The 14,883-nt window shown below is 37.8% G+C and overlaps 1 protein-coding gene across 5 annotated transcripts in view; it reads left to right on the forward strand.

Annotated features, from left to right (window-relative positions):
- Positions 1-13,322, forward strand: part of ntm (neurotrimin) — a 492,772-nt gene extending 479,450 nt beyond the window's left edge. For 4 of the 5 annotated variants that reach the window (XM_061961918.2, XM_061961917.2, XM_061961919.2 and 1 more), the window contains one exon: positions 9,156-13,322. In XM_061961918.2, coding sequence (XP_061817902.1) covers positions 9,156-9,256 — 101 coding nt within the window. In that variant the 3' untranslated portion in view covers positions 9,257-13,322. The remainder of the gene's footprint in view (positions 1-9,155) is intronic. The other variant, XM_061961920.2, reaches the window with a different exon arrangement.
- Positions 13,323-14,883: the final 1,561 nt, after the last annotated feature.

Below are 14,883 nucleotides of genomic sequence, written 5' to 3' on the forward strand. Positions count from 1 at the left end.
ATCATTGATATATAAACTATCAGACTGCGTGGTCGGTAGTAGTGGGTTTCAGTAGGCCTTTAAGAAAATGTAGGGGATGCTCACATTTTTGCAAAAGGTCCCTAATAACAGTGTTCCTGCAACTCTGACAAAATAAATAGTCCAAAATCCAATGTGTACCGTAGAGGATGCTGGTTCTACGGAATATACAAAATAAGACTAATGGAGAAGGGAGATCGTGATAGTTTTCTGGAAATATGGCCACTAAAACATTTGAGTCGAATGTCCCTGCTATAAACAGTTTCTCTGCACACAGACGACATAGCTTTCACTGACTCCTGTCACAATACCCAGATCACTTTTAGTTCTAAACTATATGCACCTTTTTTGTATTTGGGTGACAGCGGCTCGTCTTTAAGGGTAGATGGGTTTTATACTGCTGGCAAAAATATGTAAATTGGTATGAATTGTTGGACAAATAATCGAAAGCCGTTCCCGTGAAAAAGGTACAAATTGCTCCCCTCTTCTTTTTGACATAGTGGAACTACCCCTTGACTTTGTCATCTCTATCTTGCCCGCATGCCCACATAATCCATCTGTGCATGCGTGTAGACTGTTTTTGTCTCCTTGGTGTATGTTACAAAAATGAAACTAGTAAAATACAGATTGTAGATACCGCATTTTTCGGACTATAAGTCACAGTTTTTTTCATAGTTTGGCCGGGGGTGCGACTTATACTCAGGAGCGACTTATGTGTGAAATGATTAACACATTACCATAAAATATAAAATAATATTATTTAGCTCATTCACATAAGAGACTAGACGTATAAGATTTCATGGGATTTAGCGATTAGGAGTGACAGATTGTTTGGTAAACGTATAGCATGTTCTATATGTTATAGTTATTTGAATGACTCTTACCATAATATGTTACGTTAACATACCAGGCACCTTCTCAGTTGGTTATTTATGCCTCATATAACGTACACTTATTCAGCCTGTTGTTCACTATTCTTTATTTTAAATTGCCTTTCAAATGTCTATTCTTGGTGTTGGGTTTTATCAAATACATTTTCCCCAAAAAGACTTATACTCCAGTGCGACTTACATGTGTTTTTTTCCTTCTTTATTATGCATTTTCGGCCGGTGCGACTTATACTCCGAAAAAGACTTATACTTAGAAAAAGACATGCAATTTAAAGCAAATGTTTTGTTTTTATGTAAATGTATTGCTGACTAAAATAATGTGTTAGAAGAGAAAAGTTATTACAGAGTTAAGCAGGTTAGGTTAACCAATAAGAACCCATATTATTTTCCACATCAAAGTAAATGATGGGGATTATAATGTTGTTGTTTTTTTTCTAAAATACTACTAATTAATGTCAAAGATACAGTCGTGGTCAAAAGTTTACATACACTTGTAAAGAACATAATGTCATAGCTATCTTGAGTTTCCAATCATTTCTACAACTCTTATTTTTTTGTGATAGAGTGATTAAAGCACATACTTGTTTGTCACAAAAAACATTCATGAAGTTTGGTTCTTTTATGAATTTATTGTAGCTCTACTGAAAATGTGACCAAATCTCTTGGGTCAAAAGTATACATACAGCAATGTTAATATTTGGTTACATGTCCCTTGGCAAGTTTCACTGCAATAAGGCGCTTTTGGTAGCCATCCACAAGCTTCTGGCAAGCTTCTGCTTGAATTTTTGACCACTCCTCTTGACAAAATTGGTGCAGTTCAGCTAAATTTGTTTAGGTTTTCTGACATAACATCACATGGACAAAGATAATACCTTCTGGAGGAAAGTTCTGTGGTCAGATGAAACAACAATTGAGCTGTTTGGCCACAATACCCAGCAATATGTTTGGAGGAGAAAAGGTGAGGCCTTTAATCCCAGGAACACCACCCTACCGTCAAGCATGGTGGTGGAATTATAATGCTCTGGGCCTGTTTTGCTGCCAACTGGTGCTTTACAGAGAGTAAATGGGACAATGAAAAAGGAGGATTACCTCCAAATTCTTCAGGACAACCTAAAATCATCAGCCCGGAGGTTGGGTCTCGGGCGCAGTTGGGTGTTCCAACAGGACAATGATCCCAAACACACGTCAAAAGTGGTAAAGGGATGGCTAAATCAGGCTAAAATTAAGGTTTTAGAATGGCCTTCCCAAATGCTGAAGAAAAAAGTCCATGTCAGAAAACCAACAAATTTAGCTGAACTGCACCAATTTTGTCAAGAGGAGTGGTCAAAAATTCAACCAGAAGCTTGCCAGAAGCTTGTGGATGGCTACCAAAAGCGCCTTTTTGCAGTGAAACTTGCCAAGGGACATGTAACCAAATATTAACATTGCTGTATGTATACTTTTGACCCAGCAGATTTGGTCACATTTTCAGTAGACCCATAATAAATTCATAAAAGAACCAAACTTCATGAATGTTTTTTTGTGACCAACAAGTATGTGCTCCAATCACTCTATCATAAAAAAATAGTGGTAGAAATTATTGGAAACTCAAGACAGCCATGACATTATGTTCTTTACAAGTGTATGTAAACTTTTGACCATGACTGTATGTCAAGTTACACATTGTGTGTTCCTGTTAAATGTATTGCTTATTTGAAAATAAATCAACCTGACAGTGTTTTGTGCTTTAGTACCACAAATGTTCTTTAGATTAAATGACAGAACATGTGGTAATTTGAAATAATTCTATCTTTATCGAATGGCTTATTACCATATATCCTATTGCGACTTTTTTAATAGTAATTTCAAGGCTAAAAACCAAATATGATATATAGTATATTTGTATAGCTTGATTGTTTTTATATATAAATGAACCGGAGAAAAATATAGTAAGAGCAGCTAAATTGTAATATTCAAGACCCATTTAAGGCATTAGAATTGTAAAATTATTTTAAACTTACCTTTAAATGGCCAAAATAAGCTTTTTGAAATGAGCAAAGACATTTACATGTGTCATGTGTTGTCACATGACAACTCCCCAAAATGTCTCTCATACGCCACTTATGGACCTAATGACTATAGGGCCCATTTTAGGACATTTAAAGTGTTGGTGACAAACATGTCACAATGGGTTCTTGTGGGTTAAGAAAATCCATGTTTGGTTAATTAGAGACTATAAATTGCTTGTATGTGTGAAAATAAGTGCAAACTGCTCTTTGTTTGTTGTGTTACTGCGATAGGCCCCAGTTTACACTTCACCCTGAAAAGAATAGGCGCCAAATGAATGAACAAACATAATTAGTCTAAATACAGCAAAGCCAAAATTATTGCTGTTAATGATTTTTGACAGAAGCTGGGAAAAAAATGCAACACTTACTTTTTGCTCCTATTTTTCATACACTGAACTTTATGTTCTAAAATTGTGTACACAAAAGGAGGGTTTCTCTTAAATATTGTTAATGCACCTGTCTGCATCGATGTTAGTAAGCGCTTGTCCTTTGCCAAGATAATTCATCCACTTCACTGGTGAAGATCTTGATTAGACAGCATGATTAATACACAGGTGTGCCTGAGGCTGGTTGCCCCAGAATGTGCAGTTTTATTACACAGTGCAAAGCCACAGATATCGCCAGGTGTTGAGAGAGTGTGCAAAAAGCATGCTGACTCCACAAATGTCCACTGTGAATTTAATGTTTACTTCTCTACCGTAAAGGTCTTTCAGATAAGCTGGCAGAACATTCAACCACAGACCACACGTAACCTCTAAATTCAACATCTTCAACTTCATCCGAGTTTAGTTTGTCCTCACCGACTTGAGGGTGTAAATGCTTACATTTGATGGCATCTGGCACTTTCGAGAGGTGTTTTCTTCACAGATGAACCGCGGTATTCAGGCCAGATGGCAGAGAGCGTGGAAGGTGTCGTGTGGGTGAGCGTTTCGCTGACGTCCACGCTGTCCATTGAGTAGGTCTTGGTGTCGATGGTGTTGTGTTAAGGACAACGAACACAGATGCATTTTATTATTGGCGTTTTAAATGCATAGAAATACTGAGATCCTGAGATAGAGATAGAGATCCTGAACACCACTGGTCATCCACAGCCATCACCTCATGATGCATGATAATGCACAGGCCCATGTTGCATACATCCTGGAGGCTAAAAAAACATACTCACATGGCTCGCATACTCACTGGACATATCACTCACGGCCCATGTTATGGATGATCTGGCTCGTCGTCGATGACAGCATGTTCCAGTTCCTGCAAATTAGTCATGGGCTGTTGGGCTCTTTTTAGAGAGATGACTCTTTCGGCTCCCAAACAGCGCTTTAAGTTTTTTTGTTGCTTAAATGGTAAATGGGCTGTATTTACAATAGGAAGGGGAAATTATATGGCCCCATTTGTCACGGTTTACCTGACACATGATACATGACAATACTGGGAAAGTGCACTATCCACTTTAGCCGCCAGATGGCAGGAGAGTGTTGAATATCTTGAAATGTGCTTTAAAGCAGTGGTTCTCAAATGGGGGTACGTGTACCCCTGGGGGTACTTGAAGGTATGCCAAGGGGTACGTGAGATTTTTTTTAAATATTATAAAAATAGCAACAATTCAAAAATCCTTTATAAATATATTTATTGAATAATACTTCAACAAAATATGAATGTAAGTTCATAAACTGAACATCAAATCAAGTAGGCTATTCCATTCATTACAATGCAACAATGCATCAGTGTTGACAGCTAGATTTTTTGTGGACATGTTCCATAAATATTGATGTTAAAGATTTATTTTGTTTTTGAAGAAATGTTTAGAGTTAAGTTCATCAATCCAGATGGATCTCTATTACAATCCCCAAAGAGGGCACTTTAAGTTGATGATTACTTCTATGTGTAGAAATCTTTATTTATAATTGAATCACTTGTTTATTTTTCAACAAGTTTTTAGTTGTTTCTTTTCCAAATAGTTCAAGAAATACTACTACAAATGAGCAATACTTTGCACTGTTATACAATTTAATAAATCAGAAACTGATGACATAGTTCTGTATTTTACTTCTTTATCTCCTTTTTTTCAACCAAAAATGCTTTGCTCTGATTAGGGGGTACTTGAATTAAAAAAAATGTTCACAAAAAAAAAGGTTGAGAACCACTGCTTTAAAGAAAATCCAACTTCGACCACTTCAGAGTGGCACTGTCCATCATTTTTAGCAGACTGCATTGCTGAATGCTTAACACCTCTTATCCCCTCACGCGAGACCCACACAGGAATAGGGCCATATAAATGCCTTCCCTACATTATATATATGGCGCATTTAAAAATCCGTAAACCTGCATCAGCAATTAAAACACATCTCTACATAGCACTAAAATAATAGTAAAAACATATCAATCGTGAAAAAATGAAGAAATACTTATTTGAATTCACAACGGAGGCCATAAGCCAGGAGTTCCGCTCATAGTTGGTTGATTCGATTGGAAGTGGTGGACAAACCATTTCACCGGCTGGGACAGGTTAGCCACCTCGGGAGTCGGCCGATCTCGCCTCACGAGATGTAGCTTCTCTTGAAATATCCTTGAAAATGCAACCAAATCAACATTTTGCTCTCCTTAAAGTTGTGGCTCGGTTGATCTGCTCACCACTGCCTGCTCTCACAACTCACAACTCACAACTTGTGATTGGATGCTCACTTGTGAGTCACAAGTGAGCATCCAATCACAGGAGGCACGTGCAACGGTTCAACGTGAGGCAACCTAGGAGGCCTACGGTCAACAACTTGTGATCTGATTGGCTATTGCAACTGTCTATCAACTGTATGTGCCCTGTACGCTTTCACTACACGGACCGCCACATTGTTGAATCAGAGGGCCTCGGGCAGGTTTCATGCAGTGCTGGCAACAAACTAGCTGAATTCTGATTGGATAAAAGCTCTGATGTACAAACAGCAACACTGGAGCCTAATATGACATGAAGAGAATATGATGAATACTTGTATTTATTTTAGTAAATTACAAATGAAATTAACTTTTATCAATTTATGATCATGATTTATGTAGGCCATACGATGAGGTGGCGACTTGTCCAGGGTGTACCCTGCCTCCCGCCCGAGTGCAGCTGGGATATTTTTTAATTAATTATGTTAGTTAATTGGTGACCTTTATTTAACCAGGAAGTGACAGACAGAATCTCTTTTGCAGGGGAGACCTGGCCAAGATGGCAGTACAAATAGATTTCACATAAAATGCAAATAAAAACAACCATCAAATAGTTAGATTTGGCAGAATTGAGTACAAGTCTTAATTAATAAATATTTTTTGGAATAACATTAAAAGAAGATTGCTGACGGTCTGTGGCACTTACTAATGATGAAGCAGAACAATACAAAACAGATTAATCTGCATAAAAATGAAATTTGGAGTCAGTTACATTATGACGCAATACTTTGACATAGTAAATACAATGGGACCCAATATGGACTCCTGGGGGACACCGTTCGGAATAGACAACACGTTTGAACATAAATGAAATACCATAATATGTTCCCAATTTTAAACTTTTTTCTGCTGAATAAATGTCAAGTGAAACAACACAACCACTGCAAAACACACAAGGCAACAACTGATAAATGAAAAATGTAAAATAAAAACCTAAACATTCACACAACTTTTCTTTAGGTTGTTAATCTTTAGATTAATATTATCTAACCCAATCTGCTTTATTAAAAAAAAAAAGTTTCACAAAGTGCTGCACTGTAGTTAAAACACACATTTAAAACAGGATAAAACTAAGGACAGTCAAGTGTAAGAAACATTTTACTAAAAAAGACTAATTACACAAAATATTGTATGTAAAAAGAATATATAAAATAGGCTAAATTCACACAACTCTCAAGCCAATGAGTAAACATCTGCTTTAAGTCGTGATTAAAAACTCATTAAATAGGGAGACATCCGAAAAAGAGGGATATTGTTCCAAAGTTTCGGAGCCACAGCAGGCAACTCACGATCCCCTCTGGATTTTAAATGTGTTTTTGGGACGAGTGGGAGAAATTGTTCAGCAGACCTCATAGACCCTGTGGGTGTAGATTTTTAAGAGGTCTGAAATATATTGTGGCGCTAATCCGTTAAGAGATTTAAAAACAATAACATTTTAAAATGAATTCTGAAATGAACTGGGAGCCAGTAAAGAGATGCAAAAAATGGGGGTAATGTTCTCATGTTTTTTGTGCCAGTTAAAAGGCGAGCAGCAGCATTGTAATCAAGCGATTGTTAATTGCATTAACATTAAATCCTAGTCACTGAGATTTTGAAAATAACTCCACAATGCTTTTCTGACAATGGCTGTAATGCACAAAGTAGCTTGCCAACCGCCAATAAACCACAGAAGAAATAAGACAAAATGAAAGAGAAGGGGAAGGGAAAAAAAATGCTCCCGTCATTCATTTTGAAGAACAGTTTTGTTCGTGAATGACTAGATCACTACTGCCAATATCCAGCAACTTTGCACAGCCATTAAAGGGGAACATTATCACCAGACCTATGTAAGCGTCAATATATACCTTGATGTTGCAGAAAAAAGACCATATATTTTTTTAACCGATTTCCGAACTCTAAATGGGTGAATTTTGGCGAATTAAACGCCTTTCTAATATTCACTCTCGGAGCGATGACGTCACAACGTGGCGTCACATCGAGAAGCAATCCGCCATTTTCTCAAACACAGAGTCAAATCAGCTCTGTCATTTTCCGTTTTTTCGACTGTTTTCCGTACCTTGGAGACATCATGCCTCGTCGGTGTGTTGTCGGAGGGTGTAACAACACGAACAGGGACGGATTCAAGTTGCACCAGTGGCCCAAAGATGCGAAAGTGGCAAGAAATTGGACGTTTGTTCCGCACACTTTACCGACGAAAGCTATGCTACGACAGAGATGGCAAGAATGTGTGGATATCCTGCGACACTCAAAGCAGATGCATTTCCAACGATAAAGTCAAAGAAATCTGCCGCCAGACCCCCATTGAATCTGCCGGAGTGTGTGAGCAATTCAGGGACAAAGGTCCTCGGTAGCACGGCAAGAAATGGCGGCAGTTTGTTCCCGCAGACGAGCGAGCTAAACCCCCTATCGACCCTAGCTTCCCTGGCCTACTGACATCAACTCCAAAACTGGACAGATCAGCTTTCAGGAAAAGAGCGCGGATGAGGGTATGTCTACAGAATATATTAATTGATGAAAATTGGACTGTCTGCACTCTCAAAGTGCATGTTGTTGCCAAATGTATTTCATATGCTGTAAACCTAGTTCATAGTTGTTAGTTTCCTTTAATGCCAAACAAACACATACCAATCGTTGGTTAGAAGGCGATCGCCGAATTCGTCCTCGCTTTCTCCCGTGTCGCTGGCTGTCGTGTCGTTTTCGTCGGTTTCGCTTGCATACGGTTCAAACCGATATGGCTCAATAGCTTCAGTTTCTTCTTCAATTTCGTTTTGGCTACCTGCCTCCACACTGCAACCATCCGTTTCAATACATTCGTAATCTGTTGAATCGCTTAAGCCGCTGAAATCCGAGTCTGAATCCGAGCTAATGTCGCTATAGCTTGCTGTTCTTTCCGCCATGTTTGTTTGTGTTGGCTTCACTATGTGACGTCACAGAAAAATGGATGGGTGTTTATAACAATGGTTAAAATCAGGCACTTTGAAGCTTTTTTTAGGGATATTGCATGATGGGAACTGATTTTTAATGGTTTTAACAATTCTGAAATTGTGATAATGTTCCCCTTTAATGAGTGGACCAACATTCTACAAGCCACCATCAACTTCTTATCAATGTTGCACAACGGAGACATGTTGCACTACATCAGGCAAATGGTGGTCACACCAGATACTAATTAGTTTTCTGACCCCACATTAAAACTGCACATCTTGTTGTGGATTGTTATCATTGCCAGACTGGTGGAAAGCCACTTGTGGAATAAACATGCTGGACGGTCAGCATCTTAATATGCCACACCTGTGAAGTGGATCATTATCTCGGCAGAGAAGTACTCGCCAACACATATTTAGAAAGATTTGTGAACAATAAGTGAGAGAATTGGCATTTTGTGTACATAAAGAATATTTTCAATCTTTGAGGTCAGTTTATGAGCGATGGGAGCAAAAAAGGAGTTGTGTTTATATTTTGTTTATTTATTGTTCTTTGTCTCATCTCTTAGGACCGAGAACAGTTCAGGACGGCAGTGGATCAGCGATGGGTCTTCACTTACACACCTGCCTCATCATCATCGTGTGTTTACCCTTTCTGATGAAATTTTGAGGCGGGATCAACAATATTTGTGTTTGAGTGTACAATATGTTATTTTGGAAGTGTGTTGGTTTTTGTGCTTTTTCATTTGCAACCATAAACTGATAAGAAAGAGGTCCTGCAGGTCACTTGCTATGTAAAGATCTTGACGTTTCATGTGACTTTATTTTTCATTTATTTATTTCAAAAACGTGACACGTTGCGCTTCAGAAAACTTTGTCAGAAACGGACTTTTAATTAAATGTGACTGCATTTTTTGTTCACACTAAATCCAAGTTTGGTCATACTTGAGGTTATATTCACACTGCAGGTTAATTCCGATTTGTTTTGCCCATATGTGACATGTATCAAATTTTTTTCATGTCAGTGTATTACGCAATAACAACGTAATAATGTAATTTATGCATGCGGGTCAGTTCAGGGATGCTTTCCATTCATCATCAAACACATTGTTTTGGAACATGAATGACTACGTAACAAGATCGGATTCAACAAAAAAATCAGATTTAGGCATCATACGCTAGTGCGAACGCAGCCTAAATCCAGGAATGGTCATACATAAGGTTATGTTCACACTGCAGTTCAATTCCGATTATTTTCCCACATGTGACATGTATCTGATTTTTTTTGTGTAACATTTGAGTACAGTCCGATTTTTTTCTTCTCAAATCCGACACAGGCCTCTTTCGGATGTGAATATACAGGAAATCCAACAACTGCAGTCTGAACAATTCACTCATATGCCATCAAAAATCAACAAACGTCATCATTTTTCGCAAAAATAGATGGTCGCAGAAAGAAATAACAGGCAGAAATGATATTACTCAAGTTAATATCCCACCAATCATGGCTCCGACTGCTCGCACACAAGCTCTTCGGAACACACGTCGAAGCAAATGTCCCATAAACCCAAAGAGCCAAAACCCTCTTCCCTGTTAACCTCCTACGTGAAGTAATTTGGTGAAGAAAATGTTGACTCCGGTTGTACAAAATCCTTGAAATTGCCACAAATGCGCAAGGAGTGAGGATTGGTATTGAATACTAGAATTGGAGCCATGTTTACTGGCGCATACACGCTGCAGTCCCATTCCGATCATTCCTTTTACATTATAACTACAAACCCCGTTTCCATATGAGTTGGGAAATTGTGTTAGATGTAAATACAAACGGAATACAATGATTTGCAAATCATTTTCAACCCATTTTCAATTGAATGCACTACAAAGACAAGATATTTGATGTTCAAACTGATAAACATTTTTTTTTTTGCAAATAATCATTAACTTTAGAAATTTGATGCCAGCAACACATGACAAAGAAGTTGGGAAAGGTGGCAATAAATACTGATAAAGATGAGGAATGCTCATCAAACACTTATTTGGAACATCCCACAGGTGAACAGGCAAATTGGGAACAGGTGGGTGCCATGATTGGGTATAAAAGTAGATTCCATGAAATGCTCAGTCATTCACAAACAAGGATGGGGCGAGGGTCACCACTGTGTCAACAAATGCGTGAGCAAATTATTGAACAGTTTAAGAAAAACCTTTCTCAACCAGCTATTGCAAGGAATTTAGGGATTTCACCATCTACGGTCCGTAATAACATCAAAGGGTTCAGAGAATCTGGAGAAATCACTGCACGTAAGCAGCTAAGCCCGTGACCTTCCATCCCTCAGGCTGTACTGCATCAACAAGCAACATCAGTGTGTAAAGGATATCACCACATGGGCTCAGGAACACTTCAGAATCCCACTGGTCGCTACATCTGTAAGTGCAAGTTAAAACTCTCCTATGCAAGGCGAAAACCGTTTATCAACAACACCCAGAAGCGCTGCCGGCTTCGCTGGGCCTGAGCTCATCTAAGATGGACTGATACAAAGTGGAAAAGTGTTCTGTGGTCTGACGAGTCCACATTTCAAATTGTTTTTGGAAACTCTAGACGTCGTGTCCTCCGGATCAAAGAGGAAAAGAACCATCCGGATTGTTATAGGTGCAAAGTTGAAAGGCCAGCATCTGTGATGGTATGGGGGTGTATTAGTGCCCAAGACATGGGTAACTTACACATCTGTGAAGGCACCATTAATGCTGAAAGGTACATACAGGTTTTGGAGCAACATATGTTGCCATCCAAGCAACGTTACCATGGACGCCCCTGCTTATTTCAGCAAGACAATGCCAAGCCACGTGTTACATCAACGTGGCTTCATAGTAAAGGAGTGCGAGTACTAGACTGGCCTGCCTGTAGTCCAGACCTGTCTCCCATTGAAAATGTGTGGCACATTATGAAGCCTAAAATACCACAACAGAGACCCCCGGACTGTTGAACAACTTAAGCTGTACATCAAGCAAGAATGGGAAATAATTCCACCTGAGAAGCTTAAAAAATGTGTCTCCTCAGTTCCCAAACGTTTACTGAGTGTTGTTAAAAGGAAAGGAACATGCCCTTTCCCAACTACTTTGGCACGTGTTGCAGCCATGAAATCCTAAGTGAATTATTATTTGCAAAAAAAAAATAAAGTTTATGAGTTTGAACATCAAATATCTTGTCTTTGTAGTGCATTCAATTGAATATGGGTTGAAAAGGATTTGCAAATCATTGTATTCCGTTTATATTTACATCTAACATCTAACTCATATGGAAACGGGGTTTGTACATTTTTGGGAGGAATGTGAATGACTGCATAACAAGATCTGATTCAATAAATAACCCGAATTAGGCATCATACCCTGCAGTGGGAACATAGCCTGAATCCAGGAACGGTCATACCTAGGCTATGTTCACATTGCAGATCAATGCAATTTTGTTTGCCCCCTATGTGACTGATATTTTCATGTCAATGTGAAAAGTGCAATTTTGATTTTTTTTTTCAAATCCGACCAGGCCGCTTTGGTATCTGGGTTTAAACCCCCATATGTCATCAAAAAGTCACAGACATCATGATTCTTTTCCAAAATAGAAGGTAGTGAAAAGAAATAGTGGACAATAGAGCTGTAAAATGGTCAAGAATATGTCTTAGAAGAAAAAAATGTGGTGAAGAAAATGTTGCCTGCGGTTGAACAAATTGGATCCATATTTACTTGCGTAAACACACTGTCATGACATAATTTGGCATGCGGGTTATTATAGGGTCCCATTCAGTTAGAAATCAAAAATGTTTGTAATGTGAAGGACTATATAAAAAGATCTGAAAAACAAATCTGAATAAGACATCTTACCCTACAGTGTAAACATAGCCTAAATCCAACAATGGTCATATACACATGACTACAGCAGTGACGTGTGGTGAGGTTGATGGCTGGTGAGGCACTGACTTCATCACAGTCAGATTTACAAACATATGAACCCTAAAGAGTATCTTATTCACCATTTGATTGGCAGCAGTTAACGGGTTATGTTTAAAAGCTCATACCAGCATTCTTCCCTGCTTGGCACTCAGCATCAAGGGTTGGAATTGGGGGTTATTAAATCACCAAAAACTATTCCCGGGCGCGGCACCACTGCTGCCCACTGCTCCCCTCACCTCCCAGGGGGTGATCAAGGGGATGGGTCAAATGCAGAGGACAAATTTCATTACACCTAGTGTGTGTGTGACAATCATTGGTACTTTAACTTAACTTTAACTTTACACATACAAACTGTAGCACACAAAAAAGCACATTTAATTAAAAAAAAAACGTTATTATGGTCTTACCTTTACTTATAAAATAAGTACATGAGCCGCTGTTGTGCTGGATTAATGCACCCCCTGACGAGAGTGTTATATCAACTAAAGCCTTCACTTAAACTTTCCACGTGCAAGATTCAATCTATTTAAAAAAGTGTAACCGAGGGTTTATAAATGTCGCCTATACTGTATGAAACTACAAAATAACAAACACGGAGGCTCCAGTTTACACGAGGACCACTTTATTTACCTTCTTTCAAAAACTTCCGCTCAACTCCAACGTGTCATCACTTCCGCTCTTAGCGCCTTCAAAATAAGAGCTCAAAGCATATACTGTATAACAGTGCATAACAGGAACTTAACATCACAAAGAGGAAAGCCCATAAAAATAGGTTACAAAAGTTATTTAATAAGAAGCCAAAAAGTGCAAAAACAATAATGTTCGTGTTGGAGGAGTTGTGAATTAGGTACACCTGCAGTCTGCAGGTGTACCTAATGTTGTGGCCCTGCAGTCATTCACAACTCCTCCAACACGAACATTATTGTTTTTTCACTTTTTGGCTTCTTATTAAATAACTTTTTTTAAATAGATTCAATCTTGCACGTGGAAAGTTTAAGTGTGGGATTTAGTTGATATAACACTCCCATCAGGGGTTGCCGTGCATTCTACAGCGGGGGTGCAGGAGGCGAGCCTCAGCCAGTGCGTCTTTTGCAGCCGTTTTATGATCGCTCAGCACAAGAAATACTTTACACACATACAGTTGTTGACAAAATACACTGTACATTATATACCTCAGCTAACTAAACTATGGACATGTATAATATAATTCATATAGCAATACGGTCTCACTGCACAGCAGGCCAGCAGTTAGCCGAGTCCGCAATCCATGGTGAGGCACAATTGAGTGACGTGCCTCAACTGGCTGCTGTTCACCGCACCGTCTCTTCTCAGTATTTGAACGGCAAATGTGAAAATTCAGCGATTTTAAATAAAAATAATCTAAAACGGGTGAAGTTAAATGAAAATAACTTTATAGTATAATCACTCGATACATATAACAATTTAATTAAAAAAAATTATTTTTACATTTTTTTTCTTTCCATGATGGCAGGTGAGGCGGGGCCTCACCTGCCTCTAGTGACTGCACGTCACTGGACTACAGTATGTTGACACTGCACTGCAGGTTAATTACGATTTTCTTACCCACATATGACCACTATTTGTTTTTTCATGTTAATGCGGACAGTGCGACTAATTTGTTTTTTTGTAATGTGAATGACTACATTAAAAAAAAAAAAAATCGGATTTAGCAAATGAATCCAAATTGGGCATCATACTCTGCAGTGTGAATGTAGCCTAAAGCAAGTCAGTGTTAAAGACCTTAAAGTCAACTCTAGACATTGATGTGAGAAGATATAGATCACTCCCACAGCTGTAATATTATCATATGTTATCAATCCAGCCATCCATTTTCTACCCCTTTTCATGTAAAAAAAAATTTGGTTGAAGAGCCCAGTTATTTTTTGCATCTAAAATCATTTTAGACTTGCAATTCTAGTGATGTTTACCTGCTGTATTATACTAATGCTTAACTGTGTGTGTGTGTATGTATATATATATATATATATATATATATATATATATATATATATATATATATATATATATATATATATATATATATATATATATATATATATGTATATATATATATTTATGTATATATATATATATATATATATATATATATATATATATATATATATATATATATATTTATATATATATATATATATATATATATATATATATATATATATATATATATATATATATATATATATATATATATATATATATATTTTAATTATGTTACTGTTTGTTTACAAAGGGAAATGTGAAGTTATTTAGGCAAAATAGTCTTCTGTAGTTTGTCTTTAACTTTTTTCTGTCTTACTTTAACAAGTTTGC

This window comes from Nerophis lumbriciformis, linkage group LG09, assembly GCF_033978685.3.
Source record: "Nerophis lumbriciformis linkage group LG09, RoL_Nlum_v2.1, whole genome shotgun sequence".
Classification (NCBI taxonomy): Eukaryota; Metazoa; Chordata; class Actinopteri; order Syngnathiformes; family Syngnathidae; genus Nerophis; species Nerophis lumbriciformis.